Raw genomic sequence first — 19,738 nt, 5'->3', positions numbered from 1 at the left:
TTCGCTTTAAAATGAAAAAAAAGAAGTTCCTAGCTCAATTACACCCGCAGTTGGGAATTTGTGAAAATGGGTCTCCAAGTCGAAAATCGCCAGATTCTGAAATTTTCGACCCCCTCTATTTTCCAAAATACGTCAAAAACAAAAATCCTCGAATACATATCTCTTTTTTTCAATACAGAACCCGTAAAAAAAATTCGGGTGAATCAAAAATGTGTCGGTCAATTTTTGTCCAAATCTGTTCGGTTTGTAAAAGAAAAATCCATATATTGTATGCAAAATCAATGCGCAAAAAAACGTGACCGATTTCTGTTATTAATTTACGCGCAAAAGGCTGCGTCCAATTCTCGTGATTAATCTACGCGCCACAAGGCGCGACAGATTAAACTGTGAAAAAATGTGTATTATCTGGGACTTGTCCCAAAAGTTCTGTAGAAATCCAATCCACATCTGTATCTTTTTGAATCAGATACATTGCTATGCGGATTGTTGTTCTCAGATTACAAATCGAATTGAAATCGGGAGGGAGGTTGGAGGGCATGCATTATTGTGTGGCGTGACGGTCGGCGGTCCTCTTCGACGCGAAGTCTTCGAACTCAGCATCTCTCCCCATCTAGCGTACCACGGAACGCGATAGATGGTCCAGAGATGCGTTTTGCCCATTCAGACGATCACAGAGATCAATTGAATGGAATAACGATCGGTAATGACTAAATAATGAAATGCATAACGACTGAAAACTGGTTGCAGAGTCACAAGAAATGGAAAATTCAATCTCGTTAATATTCAAATGCTTATAAATGGTCGCGAGAGTTGAATACGGAGTCTTTTGGGAAAAAATTTCTGTGATCGTTTGACGCTGTGGATTACAAAAGTTAGTAACATCACGGTATATCGCGACCTTCCTACCCTCGCCTGTTTCCCAACGAAGCCACCCAACGGAAAAGAGAGATTCACACACACACACACATGCATAAATCCCGCGACGGATCCCAAAACGTCCACCTACCTACCCGGATACCTATATTCGATCTAAACGATTCTCCATTTTTTCCAACACACATCAGTCTTCATCATTTGCGCCGTGGTCACTGACTTACATTTTCGTTGGTTACCTGTTGGGAGCAAAATGTTTTTGTATCGTAGTCTGCCTTCTCGGAATACAGTATCGCGGTTGTATCCCGCCAACTCTAATATTGCATTTATTATTTTAGTAAATGTTGGCAGACTATCGGTACATTAACCTTTTGTAAAATTGATTAAATACATCCTGTATGCCAATTAGCATTTTCCTAAGCGAGCTAAACCTGCAGTTGATCAATACATGTTGCTGTTAAAAGATTGAAAATGATAAATAATATAAAATGCAATTTGATTACGTTGCGTTATGCCAGACTTTGTAATTTTATAAATTTAACAATAACGTGAATAATTAAATATGTTCAAACCTCAGGTGAATCCACCACTTAAACGGCATAATCCGTAAATTCAAACGTAGATTATAACGTAAGTTACGAAACACAATTCGACCTCGCGAGTGCCGAGTAAGCGATGGTTACCTGTCGCGATGCTCATTCCACTTTTAGCAACGTGTGAAACGTCTCACTTTAAGTAAGCTACGTTAAATTGCATTGCGAAAAAAAAAATGATCCGACTGAAAGTCAAGCACGTTGCGATCGTGAATGAGCCTATCCATGCAGCTAAAAAATCGATGATTTGTGTAACAATTGTTACCGCCACGCCACGTGACAAAGGAATCCCAGGGAAATACCCATAACCTAACACATGCAAACTCACCAACGTTGCCGAGAAATGGAAAAGTTACTCGGAAGTCTCTGCTTTAATCTGTGAAAAACAAAACAGAATACTTGAATTAATTTATCAAATTGGCTTTTCAGTTTTCAGATTAATTATTACTGCTGTATAGTTTCATATTTATGCATCGCGTGTTATGCAAGAACAAAAGTTCGGCTTTAAATGTGATTCCTTGAATTATCAATCAATAATTAAAATAAGTATTTTTACCTGGAATCTGGGCTGCTCCACACGTTTACACGTAGTAGTTCTTGTGGCATCTCAGGTTTATTGGTGAAGCGACGCACTTTTTACATCATACAGATCTTCACTAGTCTTTTATAATCTAAAAATCCACACCACAATAACACTCACAGATTCTACACTCACTTTTTGTGCTGTTGCTGTCTGTTTGAACCATATAATGGTTTGAACCGACTGAATAATCGTGCTAACAATGCAACTGCGCATTTGCCGAAAAGAAGCCAAAAAAAAATAATAAAACTGACACGCGCCGCACAGAGACAAAATACACATCACTAAACTCTGAAGTCACACAAAACAATGAAAACTCCGGATACGAAATGCACCTTTGACGTTCGCGAGTTATTTTTATTGCAGTTACTCGGTTTTTCTTCAGGTTACACGCTGCTCCTCGTGTATTATTCACAGATGAGAAAGGTGGAAATACACTGATCGAACAAGGTGACACAACCTGAACAACGCGGTCTAAATGTTGAACCGATGCTGAGAACGCATGATTCCGCTCCGATCGCTCGGAAACGACTGATGCTGCTCGGCGCTCAGAAATCTATTTGGAATTTTGCGATGTATAGTTAGATTGGAGTAGGCGTTATCTAGTACCCTTCGGTTTATCACTAGATTCTCGTACTGAAGTTAGGCGTGGTTAACGAGGGTTATGAAATAGAAAGGAAAGTATGTATTACCCGAGGTAACCTCGCGTATGCGGAAAGTGTGGCGGAGGAATGAAATGAGGATTCATGGAGTAAGAGCATTTACGCCATATACAACTTGTTTCTCTCGCTCTACAACCTGGCAGGCCGATCCGTTTCCTCTCACAATCGGCCGATCAGATCCAGAGTGAGTGAGACGGAACATTCAGGGTAGCCCGGGAATACATATCTCCCTCTCTTATCACTACGGCCACAGTTTTCACGAGGTTGATGGCATGGGTAGCTACCAGTAGTACATGTTCCAAGGTCGGATGCTACAGCAGTGTCAATCACTGAATATACCTATATTTTGTATCAGCGCAAGTAATGCGGATCGCTGTATGACAACGGGAACGTTGGAATACGGACCAGTATATTCAAGATGGTGCTTGAAAGTACGATGATATGGTGAGCGGTCAAATATTAACGAATTAAGGATAACTACCGAAATATCTGATGGGGTTTGATTTACACGTTTGAAAACTAGTTTGACACCGGTTTTGAAAATGTGCATTATGTTCAAATTGAGCTTATAAGTCGGATGAGCGGCGCGTTGTTCGTTCGGTGTTTTTCGGAGTGACAATGCAAAGTTGAACGGCTTCGTGTCGTCGTATATAAAAGGCTTCTGCAATTCACCCTTCTATGACTTCACGCAAATTCTTACAAATTTTTACCCTACAATCAACCGCGCTGCAATTTATTCGGAGATCCCACTGATCCATTTTTTTTCCTCACCAATCTACCTTTTTAGGTTATCTTATTCTCTCAAACGAACAATTTGACCAGGCGTGACTGGCCTAATTTACAGTCGTCTATTGGTTTCAACACTTTTCTTGATCCGTTATTTTTATCTCATCTCGACAGCGATGAGTAGATGTGAATCAAATTTTATTTACTTTGTACAAACAACTGTGACTTTAAGTAAGAAAGCAACCAATCAGTAGGATGAAATGATATGTAAATACAATAGAATAGGATGTACACACTTTTCCTGCAGTTTATTTGGCTAGCATTCATTGAACTACTTTCAGGGATTTTCATTATTTGAAGTGGATGAAAACCTAGATTAATTAAATTTGAAGAATCATGTCCCAACAACCCGATACAGCTGTAACCCATTGTCAGATCTTTAGTTCCATCTGGTCATTCTCTATTTTTACACAAAAGTACTTCGCAGTTTGCGACAAATTTGGGACTTGACTTATTGATTTTATATTTAATATCAGTGATACATTCTTTCCAGTGTCGACAACAGCGACTACATGAGAAATGGAGATTTTCTTCCGACCCGCTTGCAGGCTCAGCAAGATGCCGTCAACTTAGTATGCCATTCCAAGACCCGATCCAACCCTGAAAACAACGTAGGACTTATAACTCTTGCTAAGTAAGTAAAGTGCCAGTCAAAAAAAATATTTATCCTTGTTTTATTCCTCATCATCCATTGATTATCTGCTTTTCCTACAAAATTTCTTGGTTTGCCTTTGTCTAGTGTTGAAGTATTAGCCACGCTGACCAGCGATGTGGGACGTATTCTATCCAAACTTCATCAAGTACAGCCTAATGGAAACTTGAGTCTGATCACTGGCATCAGAATTGCTCATGTAAGCTATTCTTTAAGATTGTGTTTTTTGCCACTTGAAAAACATAGATATTTTTTCTTATCTTATGGACATGAAAAAATAATAGGATAATGCTCCACTAGTTGAGAACCTAAATAAAGTATTTTCTGCAGTTTGTATATAACGCAATTCCAACACACAAGTCTAGTCATTTGCAAAAGTAATTCTCACAAAATCATTGTGAAAAAAAAGTATTTTACTGAATTATTGTACTTACAAAACAGCCCAATTTCTTGGTCTCAAGTTTATATACCATTTTTTAGCTGGCTCTGAAGCATCGCCAAGGAAAGAACCATAAAATGCGAATAGTCGCATTTGTCGGAAGTCCAATTCAGTTGGATGAAAAGGAGTTAGTAAAGCTTGCCAAGCGTTTGAAAAAAGAGAAAGTGAACGTAGACATAATAAGCTTTGGCGAAGAAACGATCAACAACGAGGTCTTGACTTCGTTCATAAATGCTTTGAACGGCAAGGATGGCACTGGCAGTCACTTGGTAACCGTTCCACCTGGACCCCACCTCTCAGACGCTTTGATATCCTCACCAATAATCCAGGGAGAGGATGGAATGGGGGCAGCTGGGATGGGCGGTGCAGCATTCGAATTTGGTGTGGACCCCAACGAAGATCCTGAACTGGCTTTGGTACGCGTTAGAAGCTACAATCAAAAATGGGTTTTTTTAGTTCATTCGTTATCCACCTTATTTTCTGGTATCAGGCACTTCGTGTATCTATGGAGGAGCAGCGACAGAGGCAGGAGGACGAGGCTCGGCGAGCTCAGGCGACTGACACACCTGCTAAGCAGCCAGAGACCATCAAAGAGGCTCCTAACGAGGAAGCGATGCTCAAACGCGCCTTGGCCATGTCCCTTGAAGGGGCCGAAGATACAAGCTCACCGGCAGAAGCCGTTGTAACGACTACAGGAAACGTTCCCGACTTCGCGCACATGAGTGAAGAGGAGCAGATTGCTTTTGCCATGCAAATGTCGATGCAGGATCAACGTGAGCATTGCATTGTTTGGGCGCTTACTACGCGGTTCTTTTTCAAGTCATTTCATATTTTGTTCATTCGAATTCGGCGAGAAATATTTTGCACTGTTAAAGTTTTATTTTGTTTTTAAAAGTGACGAATGACGGAGAAGAAAATGTTATTCAATATGCGAATATTTTCAGAGGAGCCTGAAACAGGAAAGGACGAGGCCATGGATGTGGAAGAGGATTATGCAGCAGTAATGTCGGATCCAGCGTTTTTGCAATCCGTACTTGAAAATTTACCCGGAGTCGATCCACAGTCGGAGGCAGTTCGTCAGGCAGTCGGTTCCTTGCAACAAAACAAGGATAAACAAGATAAGGAGAAGAAATGAGGGATACTGCTTAGATGAATTAAATATAATAATACTTACCTAACTACTATAATGAAAAGTTCATTTAAGATTATTTGATACTCGTTAAGCCACTGTGTAATGGTTTATTGTGGAAGCTTCGATATGATAATGAAATACACATCATCGACCTTGTGGAAATAACATTATCACCTTTTTCGTTATTTTTTCGAATTGCTGGTAAAAAATAAAAGTTTGAGTAAACTAAAGAATCGTTATTAGAACAATAATGATAACAACAGTACCAGTCTCAAGTGAATTATAAGTTCATGTTTGTTTTAAAAAATTGAGCATAAACAATGGGATACATTTATAATCATCTATCGCGTGTTGTCATTACCTATAGTCTTAAACAGCACGTGATTTCAATAAACAAGTTTATAAATATCGATTTTATGCACGTAGCCAATCACCAGTTATAGGGCAACTAAATATTACACAAATATACGGAGTAAATTTAAACTAGTCAAATTTCTAAGACGTTGGTTCATTTTATTCGTATTGTTACCAGGATAATCTTCTTAAATCAAAACGGCAATATTTGGTAAAGACCATGTGAACAAGGTTTTAAGCACAAGAAGATCTATTTTGAAAATTTTACTATCATTGTTCTATGAAATTAATTATAGAATTATTGTTTTTATTAAATCAATAGAAGTTTCGTACGAAATTATGCCTTCATCAAAGCTGTTATGGCTAAGATAAGCATATGAGGAAAAAGTGAATCAAGGAACATTACATGTATTCTCGTCCAATAAAGACCACAGGTCTGAAATAAAGCTATTCCCTTGAAGTTTATAAATTGAAAATTTCTAGTAATATAGACGTAATACAATTTTTCTTGCCGGGGCGTCCTTAATGTAAATGAGATTTATTTTAAGGCACAGCAGGTAATCGATGGTGACTTAGGTAAGTGTATAAAAATCTAAATGGTTGATTGAAAAATTGCACATATGAATATATATTTTTGACGAGACATTGAATTTGTTTCTCTCTTCTTTGTTATAGTATACGTATCAAGAGTTATTATTTACATAAGTCTCGTTCATACGATATCTTACGTTTAGGGCTTAAACAAGTTTAAAAAATACTTTAACGCAAAGATGTATACCGATTAAAGTGTAAACATTGCGCGAATGAAGGAACTCGGTGACTCTTGAATTCAGTTACATATAGTCGCATTTATCCGCTTACTTGCAACTGAATGCCTATAAATATCCACTTTCCGACGTCCATGTTGCAGGTATGTAGTATTTATACATATTATTTAAAAACTCGTGAGGTCCAATTAAACAATCCTGCTTCAATTTCTCGGCAACCCCGTACCCGGGAATCGACTGTGCACGGCGATTGAAAACGTGTTGTTCGTCTCATCAGTCTAAAAACAAAAGTATTTGTTACACAGCGATTCGTTTGACATATTGAATTTCCCTGACTTCCAAGTTTGCCAGACCCCTATCACGATATTTCCCCGATTTTCCGAATACATACTAGTTGAACCGAGGCATGAAAATCCATCTGATCGTAAGAAGAATCACAAAATTCTGCGAAAAATTCTATTCAAAAACTACGATCGTCTTTCAAGTTTCCTAAAAAATGTTAGTTTTTTTTTTAAAAATTCAACGAAATATCTTTCACCACATAATTTGCAATAAACTAAAAATCTTTAAGTTTTTTGCGCCTCCTTCCGTCTTTTGCTACTGAAAAATACTGTGTCGAGTCAACGACATTACTGGAGAAACTACCTGATAGCCGTGCAGGGTATTGGGGTGGTTGTCCGGTGACGTTGTTGTTGTTGTTAATATTGTTACGATTGTTTTGGCTCTCGGTCTGCCCGTTTCCCAGGGAAATATTCTGGTCTCCGTTGTTGACCCTCCTGCTCCTGCCGAAGGTTGAGTTTATGATGGACGCCAGATACTGGGTTCGTGTCTGAGCTACGCTGCCCGTGTTCTGCCCACTCTCGGGCCCCTCGCCGACCTTGTCTTCGTCCCCGACGACCGGGGGCGGAGGCGCCAGAAACCGGGGGGCCGTATTCATGCTTTGGTTGTTTTGGAGGCCGGAATTCCCGCTGTGTGAGCTGGTCTGCCCGCCTTCCTGTGCCGTTTGGGGGCCCGAATTTTGGGACCCCCCGTGTACCGCTGGTTGGATTCCCCCCCCGCACATCCCGCTCTGGAGTGCATTTTGGATCGGCAGAAGCAGCGGCTCTGCCTGTATCGCGACAGCGTATGGCGGCGGGTTTGACAGCCTCGGTGCTGTGATCGACTGCGCCTCGGTATCAACTTCCGGTCCCGTCGTTGCTCCGCCGACGCTGCCCGTCGTATTCACCGCCATGTTGTACGAGGGTGGCAGGTCCGATACCCAGTACGTTTGGTATTCCGGCGGGTTTATTATCTGTGACAAATAATGATCGAGCGATATTAAATGGTGGTAGAGATGCTCTGATGGTGGGTGTGCTCTGCGAGTTCGTATGCGGTAGTCTCTCCGTAAGTTCCCGCCAGCGGGCTTTTGGAGCCGAGCCATCTCAGGAAATGTCGGGATATTGTATCGAGAGGCGAGAGGAAAACATTTAAATCTAAGCAGGTCGAGCCTCCGACTGCGCATGTATGAGCTTTGGAAAATTTTCATGCAGGTCTGCCACCTCAAGCTATAGCTGTCAAACGAGACTTTGGCATTTTTGAGTTGAGACCATATTTGAATTTGCAAACTTCGAACCTATAAGCTTGAAAAGTGACATTTCTGTAGTTGAAAAATTATCCGTCACTCACAGTTATTTGCTCCTACTGAAATATCCCAATTTTTCAGTTGTTCCACCCTCGTCGCCGGGGTGCGAAGTATGTAAAACTTTTGGTCAGTGAGTCAAAGATGTTGCAGTGGCGACGAACGATAAATGTTTTTGGTATAAAGTCTTTGAGGGGTTGTCAGTCTTTCGTACTCAATTCTTAAGTCAACTTTGAATAGCTGCCACTTATACGGAAAGAGTGACCACCACCCTTGAGATGACAATAGAATATTACTACAGTCTTTCTAACGAGTGAATTAAAAGTGATGTAGTTTTGCGTTGTAGTTTTACGGCACGCGAGTGGTCAATTTCCTCTCCCTAGGGACAAAAGCGATCTTCCTAGGAACGAAAGTGAACCAATCGTAAATTGCGCATGCGCGAAACTATCTTTGCAGCACTGAGATGCAATTGCCTACAATTACATTCCGCTAAACTGCCACGCAAAGCCCCACTTTTCACGCAGATGCGATAAAAAATGTCTGGATACGTCGATGTCTCGGCGTATCGCACCCACCTCTGGATAATTGTCGATCCCCCCGCCGACGGACTCCAGTTGCTGTTCCCTCCGGCGGCGTCGTTCGAGTTGCCGTTGTTCCTCCCTTGCCAAGGCCCGTTCGTGGGTCCTTCTGGCGTCGCAAGCTGCATAGCCGCAAGCGGCGAGGAAAAGCAGGGTCAGAACAGCGAGGGCCACCCACATGTGTGTCCATTTAAGGAGCACCGAGGCTACCAAGGCTGCACCGACCCAGGCGACGACGAGAGTAGCCAGAGCTCGACCCGAGCAGTCGGCCTCCTTCAATGTCATTTTTGTTAATTGTTAATTACGGAATGAGCGATGGCAGGTGATAGGCAACGCAACGCCTAGATTTTTCACAAACTTGGGCTGTTGCACAACTTTGCGAAACAGGTAATTGCGTGATTACTGATACGGGGCACGGTACATTTAACGTCAGCCTGATCAGTCACGTTACCAATATATTGTTTTGATTTTGTATGTCGATGGGCCTCGTAATGTTGAAGTGTCATTCGAAAGGGACCTTACTACTGTGCAGTGACATTCATCGAGTTGTACAAAATGGAAAATTTTAACAAGATTTTCTTATCAACAATTCGTTACATATCGTTAGTTCCTGCAGTCGCAGTAACGTTGGATCGAATTTTATAGAATTCGAGAGGGATTTGTTTGAGAAATTTTCAATTTCGTAAATATCAATTTTTTTAAAAATACTTCAGTGATCGATATTTCTGAAATTTAGAATTTGTCAATAAATATAGAGTACTTTTCAAGCCTGCACATAATGTGAAAAAATTTGACACAAGGAACGGAAATACAATACGTATTTTTTTTTTTATAAAATTTAGCACGAATTTTTAACCTGGAAACAATTACATAACCGGGGTCTTTTGTAAAATTCGACACTCACCGCCAGAAAGTAGACAATCGTAAGTACATTTTGAATACGCAGAAATACAAAATGTATCTTCGGTTGCCTATTTGCGGTGAGTTTCACGAAATTTCTCGAGGCTCACCTGCATCATAAATTCCAAAAAAAAAAATAAATAAATAAAAATCCCAGCTGATCGGCTTCGTGCAAAACGTTCCGAAAATCAGTGCATTGTGCATACGTAAAAGAGAACAACGAAACTGCCAAATCAGAATGTGCTGTCCATGCTACATGTTCTGTACATTACATTGAACAAATGAATTTTTATGCATTCTACCGCAGGCGCATCATCGAGAGACTTACGCCAAGTTATTGTTACCGAATGTCAGCAGTTCGCTTGTGTTTTTCGCAAAAGAAAAGGAAAGAAATAAAGAGAGGGGAAGAATTCCATCTCAACGGTGACACAAAAGTTACGACTGAATATTACACTGACACCAATAATACACCGAATGTCGACGAAAGTGTCGCATTTCAGAGATGCAGACGTGCAGGCAGACCAGCTTATACCGATTGGAAATATCGTCGTTCCGTAATGAGTAAGCCGTGAGAGCGGTGAACCGATGAAAATAAATTATTGCAAGGATAGTATGCATGTAAATACACACCCGTTGTGATACATAAATATTTGCATTGAGTAAATAAGTGCAGGCAAGGCTAGGCAAGGTATCATAACACGGGATAAAAGTTGAGGAATGACAAACCAGAGTAGAGGTGAAACTTTTGTGGCGACAACCTTCCACATTTTTCGGAATATCGTTCTGATTAGATAAGCGAGCGTTATTTGCGTGTACGTTTTATGCAGGTAACAATTTGTTGAAACGCTTCGTTAGAACGGTTATACACACACGGGACTCTTTCGTTCTTGTGTACTTAATTTTCACATGCATACATATATTTGCCAAGCTTCCAGCAGTATACATTAAGCGTGTTACACTGAGCTTGCAAAAAGCTGATCAACAGGTGCGAGCGCACAATTGATAAAATAATTATAAAGTGCGTGACAATTGCGAGTTCAGAAAAACAAGCTGTGGGTTCCATCTCTTTCTCTATCTCTTTTTTTTTAAACCTTTGAATTCGAGACATAAAGTTAAGATTTGCCTTTTTTTCGCTATTTCAGCTTCAGCAACTACGAGGTCGTTCTCATAGCTTTTTTTTTTTTTTATTTCTGTTGACGTACTTTGAGGTCATACGGGATGATACTGTCGTCCATCTGTCTTGGCTGGTATAATCCTTCACGGGATGCCAACGTAGCTTCTGATCCTCGCATTTTTAATGTTTCTGAAAATATACACACTAGGACGGTCCTTAATATGGCCGTTCTCGGAATAATTTTTTATAGAATATTTTAATTTTGCTAAAACTAAAGGCCCTTAATTCAATCCTGCCACTGCGAAGCCCTTGAAGTCGCCCATTCGTATAACAATTTTTTTTCCTATCGTTGCGTCAAGTCAAAAAATTTTATACATGGTATATTTCTTACCTACAGCCATTCGTTGGAAATCTTACAGGTTTTTGGAAACAAAACTTTACTTTGAAACCCTAGAATTTTTCCATTTAAACCTCAAATTTTTTTCACACTTTACGGCTAATACTTTTTCTATAATCGCTAAAATTTTAATCGAATCTCTACGGCTATACGGATAAGAAATTTACCACAAATATTTTTAAACAAGACATAGATACGAAAAAAAGTCCAAGTTTTTTGGGCAGAATTTAGAATCGATACAGGAGTTTGGGGAATTCGCTGAATTAAAAAAAAATATATATATACATATTTCGAAACATTTTGCCGATGAGAGCAACGAAAATTGATCGCAACCATATTAAGGACCACTCTAATACACACACAGTCAACGACTCGATTAATATATAATATCTTCTGTACGGACAAACCGTTCAAAATAATAATGAGATATTGTTGAGGATCAGGATCATTACACCATCAGTTACTTTCATCTATGGGCACACAATGAATCCCGCAATTTAGTATTGTGTAATTTTCTACACAAAAGTCACGATTTTGTCTTTCGATCCTTCTTGCAATCTTGCATTCTAGGACGAAGGACGGGATGACCAAGAGGTGTGACGTGTAAGATATGTGCGACGTGAATCGAGAGGAGTGATTCTTTCGAAACAACCAGATCACGATTCGAGTCCTCGTGTACGTTCTGCACCTTCACTCAAATTACAGTTAGAAAAATAAATGGCTGTATAAATTTCTGTGTCTTCCATGAGCAAAAAACAATTTTGTCTTTCTGTTGACTACGCATAACTTTATCGAATTATTGCGGTGCTTACTAAGCATGGACAAATGCGGTGAGGTCTACCTGCACGTACATCCACAATTCAACTCCGATTTCCAATCGAACTTTATAACCGTTCGCCAAAAACTACATATTATTTACATGGAAGCAGATCAGTGCGTTTGTGCTACAACGACTAACGAACAACAGACTAGTGCATGCTTAAGTCGCGTACGCGTATGCGGTGCTCCAATTATGAAATCGCACCTAATGATATTGTTGATATGATTTATTGACTAGGTGAATTAACCGCAGGCACGTAAGGTTCGTGGTGTCGAAATTCTTGAATAAGCAGAAGCTAGGTCTATAAAAAATGAAGTTAGCAATAAGAAGAATCTAGGGTAATTATACGAGACAGGTAACTTCCATCAGCCCTGAGATTCTTAAATAAAGACTGCTAGCCTTATCCCTTTCAGTCACAGTGGAATGCTCAGCGTTCAGCCTCAAAAATTTTCATGGTTCAGCCTTATCACAGCTTATTTACACCTTTAAACTATCTCGGTTACTTCGCATGACTTTCTGAGCCCCCGAGTAAAAAGTTTCGGTAAAAATCATCGAATTTCGATAGTTTTTTTTTTGATTTTACATCCGCCATATTGGATCCGCTATCTTGTATTCAGAAATTATCAAATTCCGACTTCAGATTTGTCATCAGCGACCCCAAAAAACCCCGGAGTAACATAACTTAGGCCAAAATATGGAGTGGAAAAATATGTGACTGATGGGGTTGTGGATTTTACGGTGAGGGTAAGGGGGCTGAAAGGCGGAGGCAAAAATTGCAGCGTTCTATTGTCCAAACTCGATTTTACATTGGGATCCCGTAAGACGAGTCGATAAGTAAGGTAAGTATACCAGTTATTAACACGTTTAAACGCAATTATTGACCCTTTAATTTTCCAAAATTATAATTTTACGCCACAAAGTGCGAATTTCTCCCTGATCAGAACGAATTGCTTCAGGGTTAAACACTACAGATTGATTTTTTGGTAATTTTAGAACGAAGGATCAACCATATACAACCAAAAATGGTCAATAATTGGGACCGGGTAAATAACTGGGACACTTACCTTACAGGGCAGTAGAATTAGCCCAAAACCCGCCCAGATTAGACAAACGATTACGAAAAACAACTCAGTGCTAGCAGTCTTTATAGATACATCTTTAGTTAACGGTGAGTTAACGCTGTTTTATCTATTCATCGATCGATTAGTGTTGCGATTAATTCAGCTCTTCAATCTGCGAACACTGCGTGGAAAAATTTTTCACAATGTTTTTGGACTTAATCATTCTAACAAGATATGAAAGGTTTCAAATCAAAGGGATGAAAATTTTCCGATTTTGTGAAATTTTCTAGGATACACGCATGCGGAAAAAACACGGTGAAACTTGGCAGGCTGATCGATCGACTGCGCATGCGTACAACAATCGAATTCTGTTGGTCAGCGAGATCGTACCGCGGAAATATTTTCGTCTGCAAGACAGGGGCGCCAAGTTACTCGGAAATGGGAATGTGATGTCAAAATGTCCCGCACCAAGTGGCAAATTTATAAATAATATTGTTACAATGACTCGTAACAGTCATCGGTCATCCGTCGGTTGACAATAAAAGTTTACCAAGCTTTCCGAAACCGCTACATCAACTATTTGAGATCCGTTTAACCTGAAAGAATTCTCGTCGTAATACATAATCTCCGTAAGTCGCGTTTGACAGCCGAAGCTTAAGGTGACCAGCCTGCGCGAAAATACGACAAAGCTCGCGCATGCGCAGTGATTTGCTAAATCTGCCAAGTCTTATCGTGTACTTTGAGGATATAGTTTAAAAAAAACGCGAAACCGGGTTCAGAATAAAAAATAGCGAAAATTTTTGTCTCTTTTTCTTTGTTATACTTCAGAAGCTTTGGAGAAATATCATTTTCTTAACAAAATTATGTAGACACACGGGATAAGAATTTCCAAATTTTTTCTCTCGCTGTATTGCCAATATGAAAGGTAAATGCGATGATTGTTTTTGCGACTAAGAAGCAATCGCATTAAAGTGAAAAAAATTTCCACGCGCGGGCGGCACGCTCGAGACGAATATGCTAAGCGTTGGAAAATAAATTTTAGACAGATATTAACGTGGGGTGATTGAATGATTGAACGGGGGTTGTTAATACGGTGGAGAACGTACTCTCATGTCATCTTCCAATCGGCTGTTCATCATCGAAACGGGTCTCCGACGTGGCATGGCTGCTTCAGCGCGGAGGTAAGTGTGTTGAATAATGTAAGCAGGCGCAGGCATTTACACGCTTCTTTATACCTGGCACAAATTTTCACTGTAGATTCTATGCTTTCCTCAATCGCCTAGAGCCTCCTCCGCACTTCTCTTCTCCCTCGAATTAATTCACTCTCTTTTTATCTATTCGCTCGGTATTTTTCACCCTCACTTTTTCCGTAAAGTACCAATTTCACTCTGCACTTGGCGCGAGACCCTAGAGATAGAGAGTCTCCTGATCTTCGATGCTCCGCTAGTTCTGTCCAACCTTTGAAACGTAATCTGGGTTTTCATCAACAAAGATATTTTACAAGCGGAGAAAGGCGGCCACGTTGACGAAAGCGATTTCTTCGAAAATTATTTTCAAACCATGAGCAATTGTTCGTCTTTTATCCTTCTGCCTAACGCGCATTATGTTTGTTTAGTCGGCAAAGTTTCCGATGCAAGACGGCTGCCCCAATTTCCTCTTAGTTTAGCACCGAGCAATAACGTTGAGTCTTATAGAAAAAAACCTCTTCTCCCTTTGATCGCGGATGGAAAAAATTTTAAACTGAGAATTTAAATGTAAGGAATTCGGTTGTTAATTGTAAGTTTAGAAAAATCGGATTAATTTTGCCAGAATGAATCCGTCACGAATCACTTGACGTCAATTCTTGGCAACGTTAATATATTGTTTCGAAAAAGTACACAAGCTTATGAATTATATCCCACAACAATTTTGCAAATTAAATTCTTGAGGTCGAATCAGAGCCTAAGGACAAGATTTACTTTCGTTAATTCTTAGTGAATTCGTTGACAGGTAAATTGGGCGCGAGTTTTTCAAATTTTGAAGAATACACGACACGTTTTGACTGTACAAAAATTATGCATTAATATAATTGGCGACGTTATTAATCACTGGGCTTTTATAGCTGAAGGTTGTCGGCTTCTTGATTTTTTCATGCTAAGGAGATAATCCGTTATCAAATTAAGCTCGACTCATATGAGTCACAGCTTTTAAAACTTTGTTTTGCAATTTTCTTCGACTTCCACAGTTCATTTGTTCAGACTTTACAAATATAATGCGATATAACGAATGATTGAGCACTTGCAAGAATGTTTTTGTTATATAAACACTACACGTATACTAATTATAGTGAATTGAAAATTGTTTGCGGGTCACGTTTCTGGGAGATCAGGCATTGGAATATTTGCATTAATTAATTCCTCATATCGTCGGAATATTTCAGCGACAAATTTCAAAGCACCAATACGCAACTCACGTAAATTGATACAAAAACCATCGCGTTTCGAATGTATCTAATATGATTGAAAGATTCACGTAAAAATTGCAACCAGCACCTACCGTTAAGTTCACCGAAATTGGGACATCCACTTCGGATCGAATAATAGTGACAGAATTTTTTTAAAACCGAAACCTCGACGTCGTCAATCAGCCCCGCCTTTATCCGCATGCGTGAACGTTTCGAACGATAGATTATTCTACGTGCCGACCTACAAGAGGCCGCGTCATATTGTACATGTACCTACTTGTCTATATTGTAGTAAAAATACCAACGATAAAATACATAGAATTGTTCTATACCCAGTACATTCTATACATATATCGGTCTGTATAAATATATATATCCACGACGTATGTACAGATTAGCGAAGTTTATTTCGCGATAATAATTGAGCCCCCTGCAGTATACTTCTCAAAGAGAGAGAGAGAGAGAGAGGGAGAGAGAGAGGGGAAAAAAATAAATATATGGAAAAAGAAAAGTGATTAAGACGTTACTAAGAACAATAACATGGTAACAGCGATGTATTTTATTTTTATGGTTCCCTTCTCAGCGTTAGTTATTGCTGTTGTTATTATTATTATTTTTATTATTATTGTAATATATCAGGCAACTCGTGTGTAGAGATATAACAGTCAGCATGTCTACATCCTTAATACTTGTCGGTTAAATGATTGATTGAACGTTTATACGTGAATTGTGAAATATACTTGTAATGCACTTGTAACTAATCTTTTGCACTGTTTTTCACCTAGTCGTATTTTATTATTCGTCTACTTATTATAGTCAAACTTACCACTAGCAGCCAGTACAGGAGCATTCTTGCAGAGCCTGGGTTTAGTGATCAATATTCTTCTCTCTGAAACGGTACAAAGAAATGAATTGAGAAATTATTATAATCGATCGAGGTTACATTATCTTGTCTGTAAGTGAAAATTAACGGGCTGTCTTAAGATTGGACGAATTACGTCTGCGAGGGAATTTGAAAAATATGCGAATACCTTCACTGTGCATGGCAAGTAATTTTTGACATCTCTTCGCGCGTTATTCGCAAGAATTTTTCAGCCCTCTTGTTCTGCCCGATACACACGGTTTACCTGTGTTTGCACATCTAATAAATGGAATTGCGGACCGCGGCAATAAAGGAAATAATCTCTCTTGTTATCTTCTCGGTGGATCTGAGTCTTGGCAACTGATATAATTCACGGTAAGGACGTTTTCACGTCAGCGCTTTTATTCTGCATTCACACCAAAGCACACATGCACCTCGTGTTTAGTTTTTATTATTTTAAACGCGTATCTTCTCACCCAGAATATCCTCCGCGCATGATCGAGCCGTTTTTCAATATTCGCTTGGCCTTTCTTCCCTCGATCATAAGCCCGCCTCGCTAATTCACGAGTGCATAATCACGCGGAATCCGTTCGTCTCCGTTTCTAATCCATGCGGCGCCGCGCACCCGCTGCTCTTATTCCCCCCTCCAAAAGCGCTCGCATCGATACCGTATCAGAGATTACAATGAATGAAAGTCGTTGTCAATGGAGTCGCGGAAGAGACGGCGATTACCCTGACCTTGGCATGCAAATCGCATTATATTCAGGGACGAAGACGATAGTTATTTAACGCGAAGGCGCGCGTTCTTATATCGCGGAAAACGTCGCTAAAATTTCTAACCGTTGTTTTTAATTTGTTTTTTTTTTCTTTTATCAAGTTTGATGAGGCCGCTTCACTCTCGCAGGTAACTTAATTTCGTTCGCAGAAAATATGCACCGAAAAAAGCCGCAAAAATGGATATTTGATAATCAAAAAAATTATTACATTTTTTTTTTTATATTCAAGGAAACTTTATTATCTTTAGCTGTGAGATAACTACGTCATAAGCGATTGATTCAAAATTTGGACAGCGTACTCACAGATACATTATCTAAAACACAAACTTCGATTTTGCGATTAGTCGATTATTTTCGTGATTAAATATTTTAGCGTGAAAAATTTGCGAGAATATCGCGAAACGGGTAATTTTATTCCTACCGATTTTGCGGTAGAAGGTTGCCTCCGTTATTTCGTACAAACGGATGAAATCCGGGGAAACGGTTTTTTTTCTTTCTTCTTCTCATTACACATTTGACGTTGCTTTTGAACGGCGTTCGAATTTTGTAACCATCGTCGGAATTATTATGTAAGCTTTATTCCTCTAAAATCGAATACTGGGTAAATTTTAATATGTATACTTATTCGGACCAACGAACGATTCGGAGTCCAACGCAAAGAAAGTTCTCTCGGGTAACATTACATTTCTCTAATTTCTGGGTAAGTCATTAATTACAGAACTTATCGACGAGAAATTAAAACGTGTTTCGCGGTTTTTGCGACTTTTTTTCTGCACATCATGGATTTATCCTCTTCATCGGTATTAAAAAAAACATAATTTCTCCGGACAGTAATTAAACTTTGATCGCATCTGGATTTCCTTGATTTGTCAAACATACAGGTATAAGGAATGCACCGAGATTTTTAGAAAGAAGCTCGTGTTTGCCGTCAGCGTCAACGAGTTATATCTGTGAGCTGATTGTATCAATACCGATATCATCATTGTTGATTTGTTTTGTTGTTGTTGTTTTTGTTCTTTTTCCTCTTCTTTTTCTTATTATTATTATTTTTATTATTACACGAACTCTTCGTGTTCGAAAATGTTTATCGTAACCATTTATGAAGATAAAAATTAATCTTATCTCTACCGTTCCGTGCGGCTTAACGAAGTCACGAAAATGTTTTCAAATCAGCATCGAACAGAATATGATACGTGCTCTGAGAAGATGCCATAATCTATGGATAGCACAGTTCCAACTTGTCCTTATGTGGAAACTTGGGGAATTTTCTAAAAGTTCATCACATTTGTTTCCTCCTACGTATAATAATTATTTTTCGTTCTCTCGTATATTTCATGGCGTAGCCCGCGAATAAGGAACGTCTATAATCACAAGCCGTGAAGTTGGCGCAAAAGCGAGTCTGTATGACAGGGATTAAAAAGAGAAAAGAAGAAAATGGAAATGCGTCAAAGAGAAAAGAAAAAAAAAACGAGAATTCAAACAACTCTTTTCGTCATCTCGCAATCAGTAGCAGTAAAAATAATCATCGTACGTCGTATAAGACGGCTCTTAATTAGGCATTACAGGTATATAGATAAAATATAAGGCTTCGCATTATTTAGGTAACAGACGTGTGCGAGTTAAATGAAGTGAGCAAACGAAAGATACATCTGAAGATATGACCGCGCGCGCACACACGGAAAAATGTCCAAACATTTTGCGCACAAAATGTCTGCAAATATTAGAGAACATACAAGCGGGCATTACTTACACGTACGCCTTTTCTCTTCCTTACTCGGATGCAATAATCCGGAATGTTGTCGATCCTGGCTAGTAGCGCGTTGTAGCTGGATTTGTGAACCTCGCCAGGTGTAATTTTGCAACACATTTCTCGTTAAAATATATGAAAATAATTACCGCATCCGCACCGCGTCCCTGTTGATATTACCAGTTGGATTAGAGCGGTCTCGTGCCTTGGTTCACATCTCGTTTATCACTGCGAGTAGGTATACGATGTGAAGGTGAGGGTGAAAATCGTGAAAATCGCAGGTAGGATACACGCATCTGCGCACGTACACTAAAGTCTGATGAAACTGAACAGCACCAAACGTGGTTGGCTATTTAGGCACCTCTGTCACCTGTTTAACCGATACTAGCCGGCGTGCGGAACACAAGTGCGATATTCAACGCGATAAGAGCCTCCCCCCACCACCCCTCCCTCCGTCCCTCACCACCCCCCTCCAAGCCCCCTCCAGCACATTTACCCATCGCACCAGAAACGTCGCTATCAGCTCCCGGCGGCTATTCCAATGCGCGTGTTTGTCACTTACTATAATCCGCTGTCTTACCGTT

At 39.7% G+C, this 19,738-nt stretch overlaps 2 protein-coding genes across 17 annotated transcripts; one reads left to right on the top strand and one right to left on the bottom strand.

The window, feature by feature from the left end:
• The first annotated feature begins 3,029 nt into the window (after window positions 1–3,029).
• On the top strand, window positions 3,030–5,882 carry LOC124177639 (26S proteasome non-ATPase regulatory subunit 4). Of its 2 annotated transcripts, none has more exons than XM_046560210.1 (6): window positions 3,030–3,152; window positions 3,988–4,128; window positions 4,234–4,345; window positions 4,627–5,001; window positions 5,076–5,358; window positions 5,530–5,882. In XM_046560210.1, the coding sequence occupies exons 1-6, from the start codon at window positions 3,127–3,129 to the stop codon at window positions 5,718–5,720; spliced, it is 1,128 nt and encodes a 375-aa protein (XP_046416166.1). In that variant the 5' UTR covers window positions 3,030–3,126; the 3' UTR covers window positions 5,721–5,882. The 2 variants fall into 2 exon arrangements, with proteins under 2 accessions (XP_046416166.1, XP_046416165.1); XM_046560209.1 differs by lacking the exon at window positions 3,030–3,152 and adding an exon at window positions 3,816–3,886.
• Window positions 5,619–19,548, bottom strand: LOC124177640. 15 transcript variants are annotated; one of them, XM_046560215.1, is made up of 7 exons: window positions 19,158–19,548; window positions 16,596–16,658; window positions 14,433–14,784; window positions 11,137–11,252; window positions 9,032–9,307; window positions 7,484–8,129; window positions 5,619–7,116 (listed from the first exon to the last, which is right to left on the bottom strand). In XM_046560215.1, coding segments are annotated over exons 3-7 (1,044 nt in total). In that variant the 5' UTR covers window positions 14,434–14,784; window positions 16,596–16,658; window positions 19,158–19,548; the 3' UTR covers window positions 5,619–7,111. The 15 variants fall into 15 exon arrangements, with proteins under 15 accessions (XP_046416171.1, XP_046416177.1, XP_046416173.1 ...); XM_046560221.1 differs by having other exon boundaries at window positions 11,137–11,237; XM_046560217.1 differs by lacking the exon at window positions 19,158–19,548 and adding an exon at window positions 16,047–16,209.
• Window positions 19,549–19,738: the final 190 nt, after the last annotated feature.

Source organism: Neodiprion fabricii, chromosome 3, assembly GCF_021155785.1.
Source record: "Neodiprion fabricii isolate iyNeoFabr1 chromosome 3, iyNeoFabr1.1, whole genome shotgun sequence".
NCBI classification, from domain to species: Eukaryota; Metazoa; Arthropoda; class Insecta; order Hymenoptera; family Diprionidae; genus Neodiprion; species Neodiprion fabricii.
This window is presented reverse-complemented; position numbering and strand designations above follow the sequence as displayed.

What these genes read in the sequence shown, in the direction of transcription:
- LOC124177639 (XM_046560209.1), top strand. Translation starts at nt 3,831, where the DNA reads ATGTCCCAACAACCCGATACAGCTGTAACCCATTGTCAGATCTTTAGT. An exon ending in CAGATCTTTAGTTCCATCTG is followed by an intron (nt 3,887 to 3,987) that starts GTCATTCTCTAT and finishes CATTCTTTCCAG; the next exon opens with TGTCGACAACAGCGACTACA. An exon ending in CTGGCATCAGAATTGCTCAT is followed by an intron (nt 4,346 to 4,626) that starts GTAAGCTATTCT and finishes ACCATTTTTTAG; the next exon opens with CTGGCTCTGAAGCATCGCCA.
- LOC124177640 (XM_046560211.1), bottom strand. Translation starts at nt 15,970, where the DNA reads ATGCGGATAAAGGCGGGGCTGATTGACGACGTCGAGGTTTCGGTTTTA. An exon ending in CAATTTCGGTGAACTTAACG is followed by an intron (nt 11,238 to 15,861) that starts GTAGGTGCTGGT and finishes GTATATTTTCAG; the next exon opens with AAACATTAAAAATGCGAGGA. An exon ending in GGATCGACAATTATCCAGAG is followed by an intron (nt 8,130 to 9,031) that starts GTGGGTGCGATA and finishes TATTTGTCACAG; the next exon opens with ATAATAAACCCGCCGGAATA.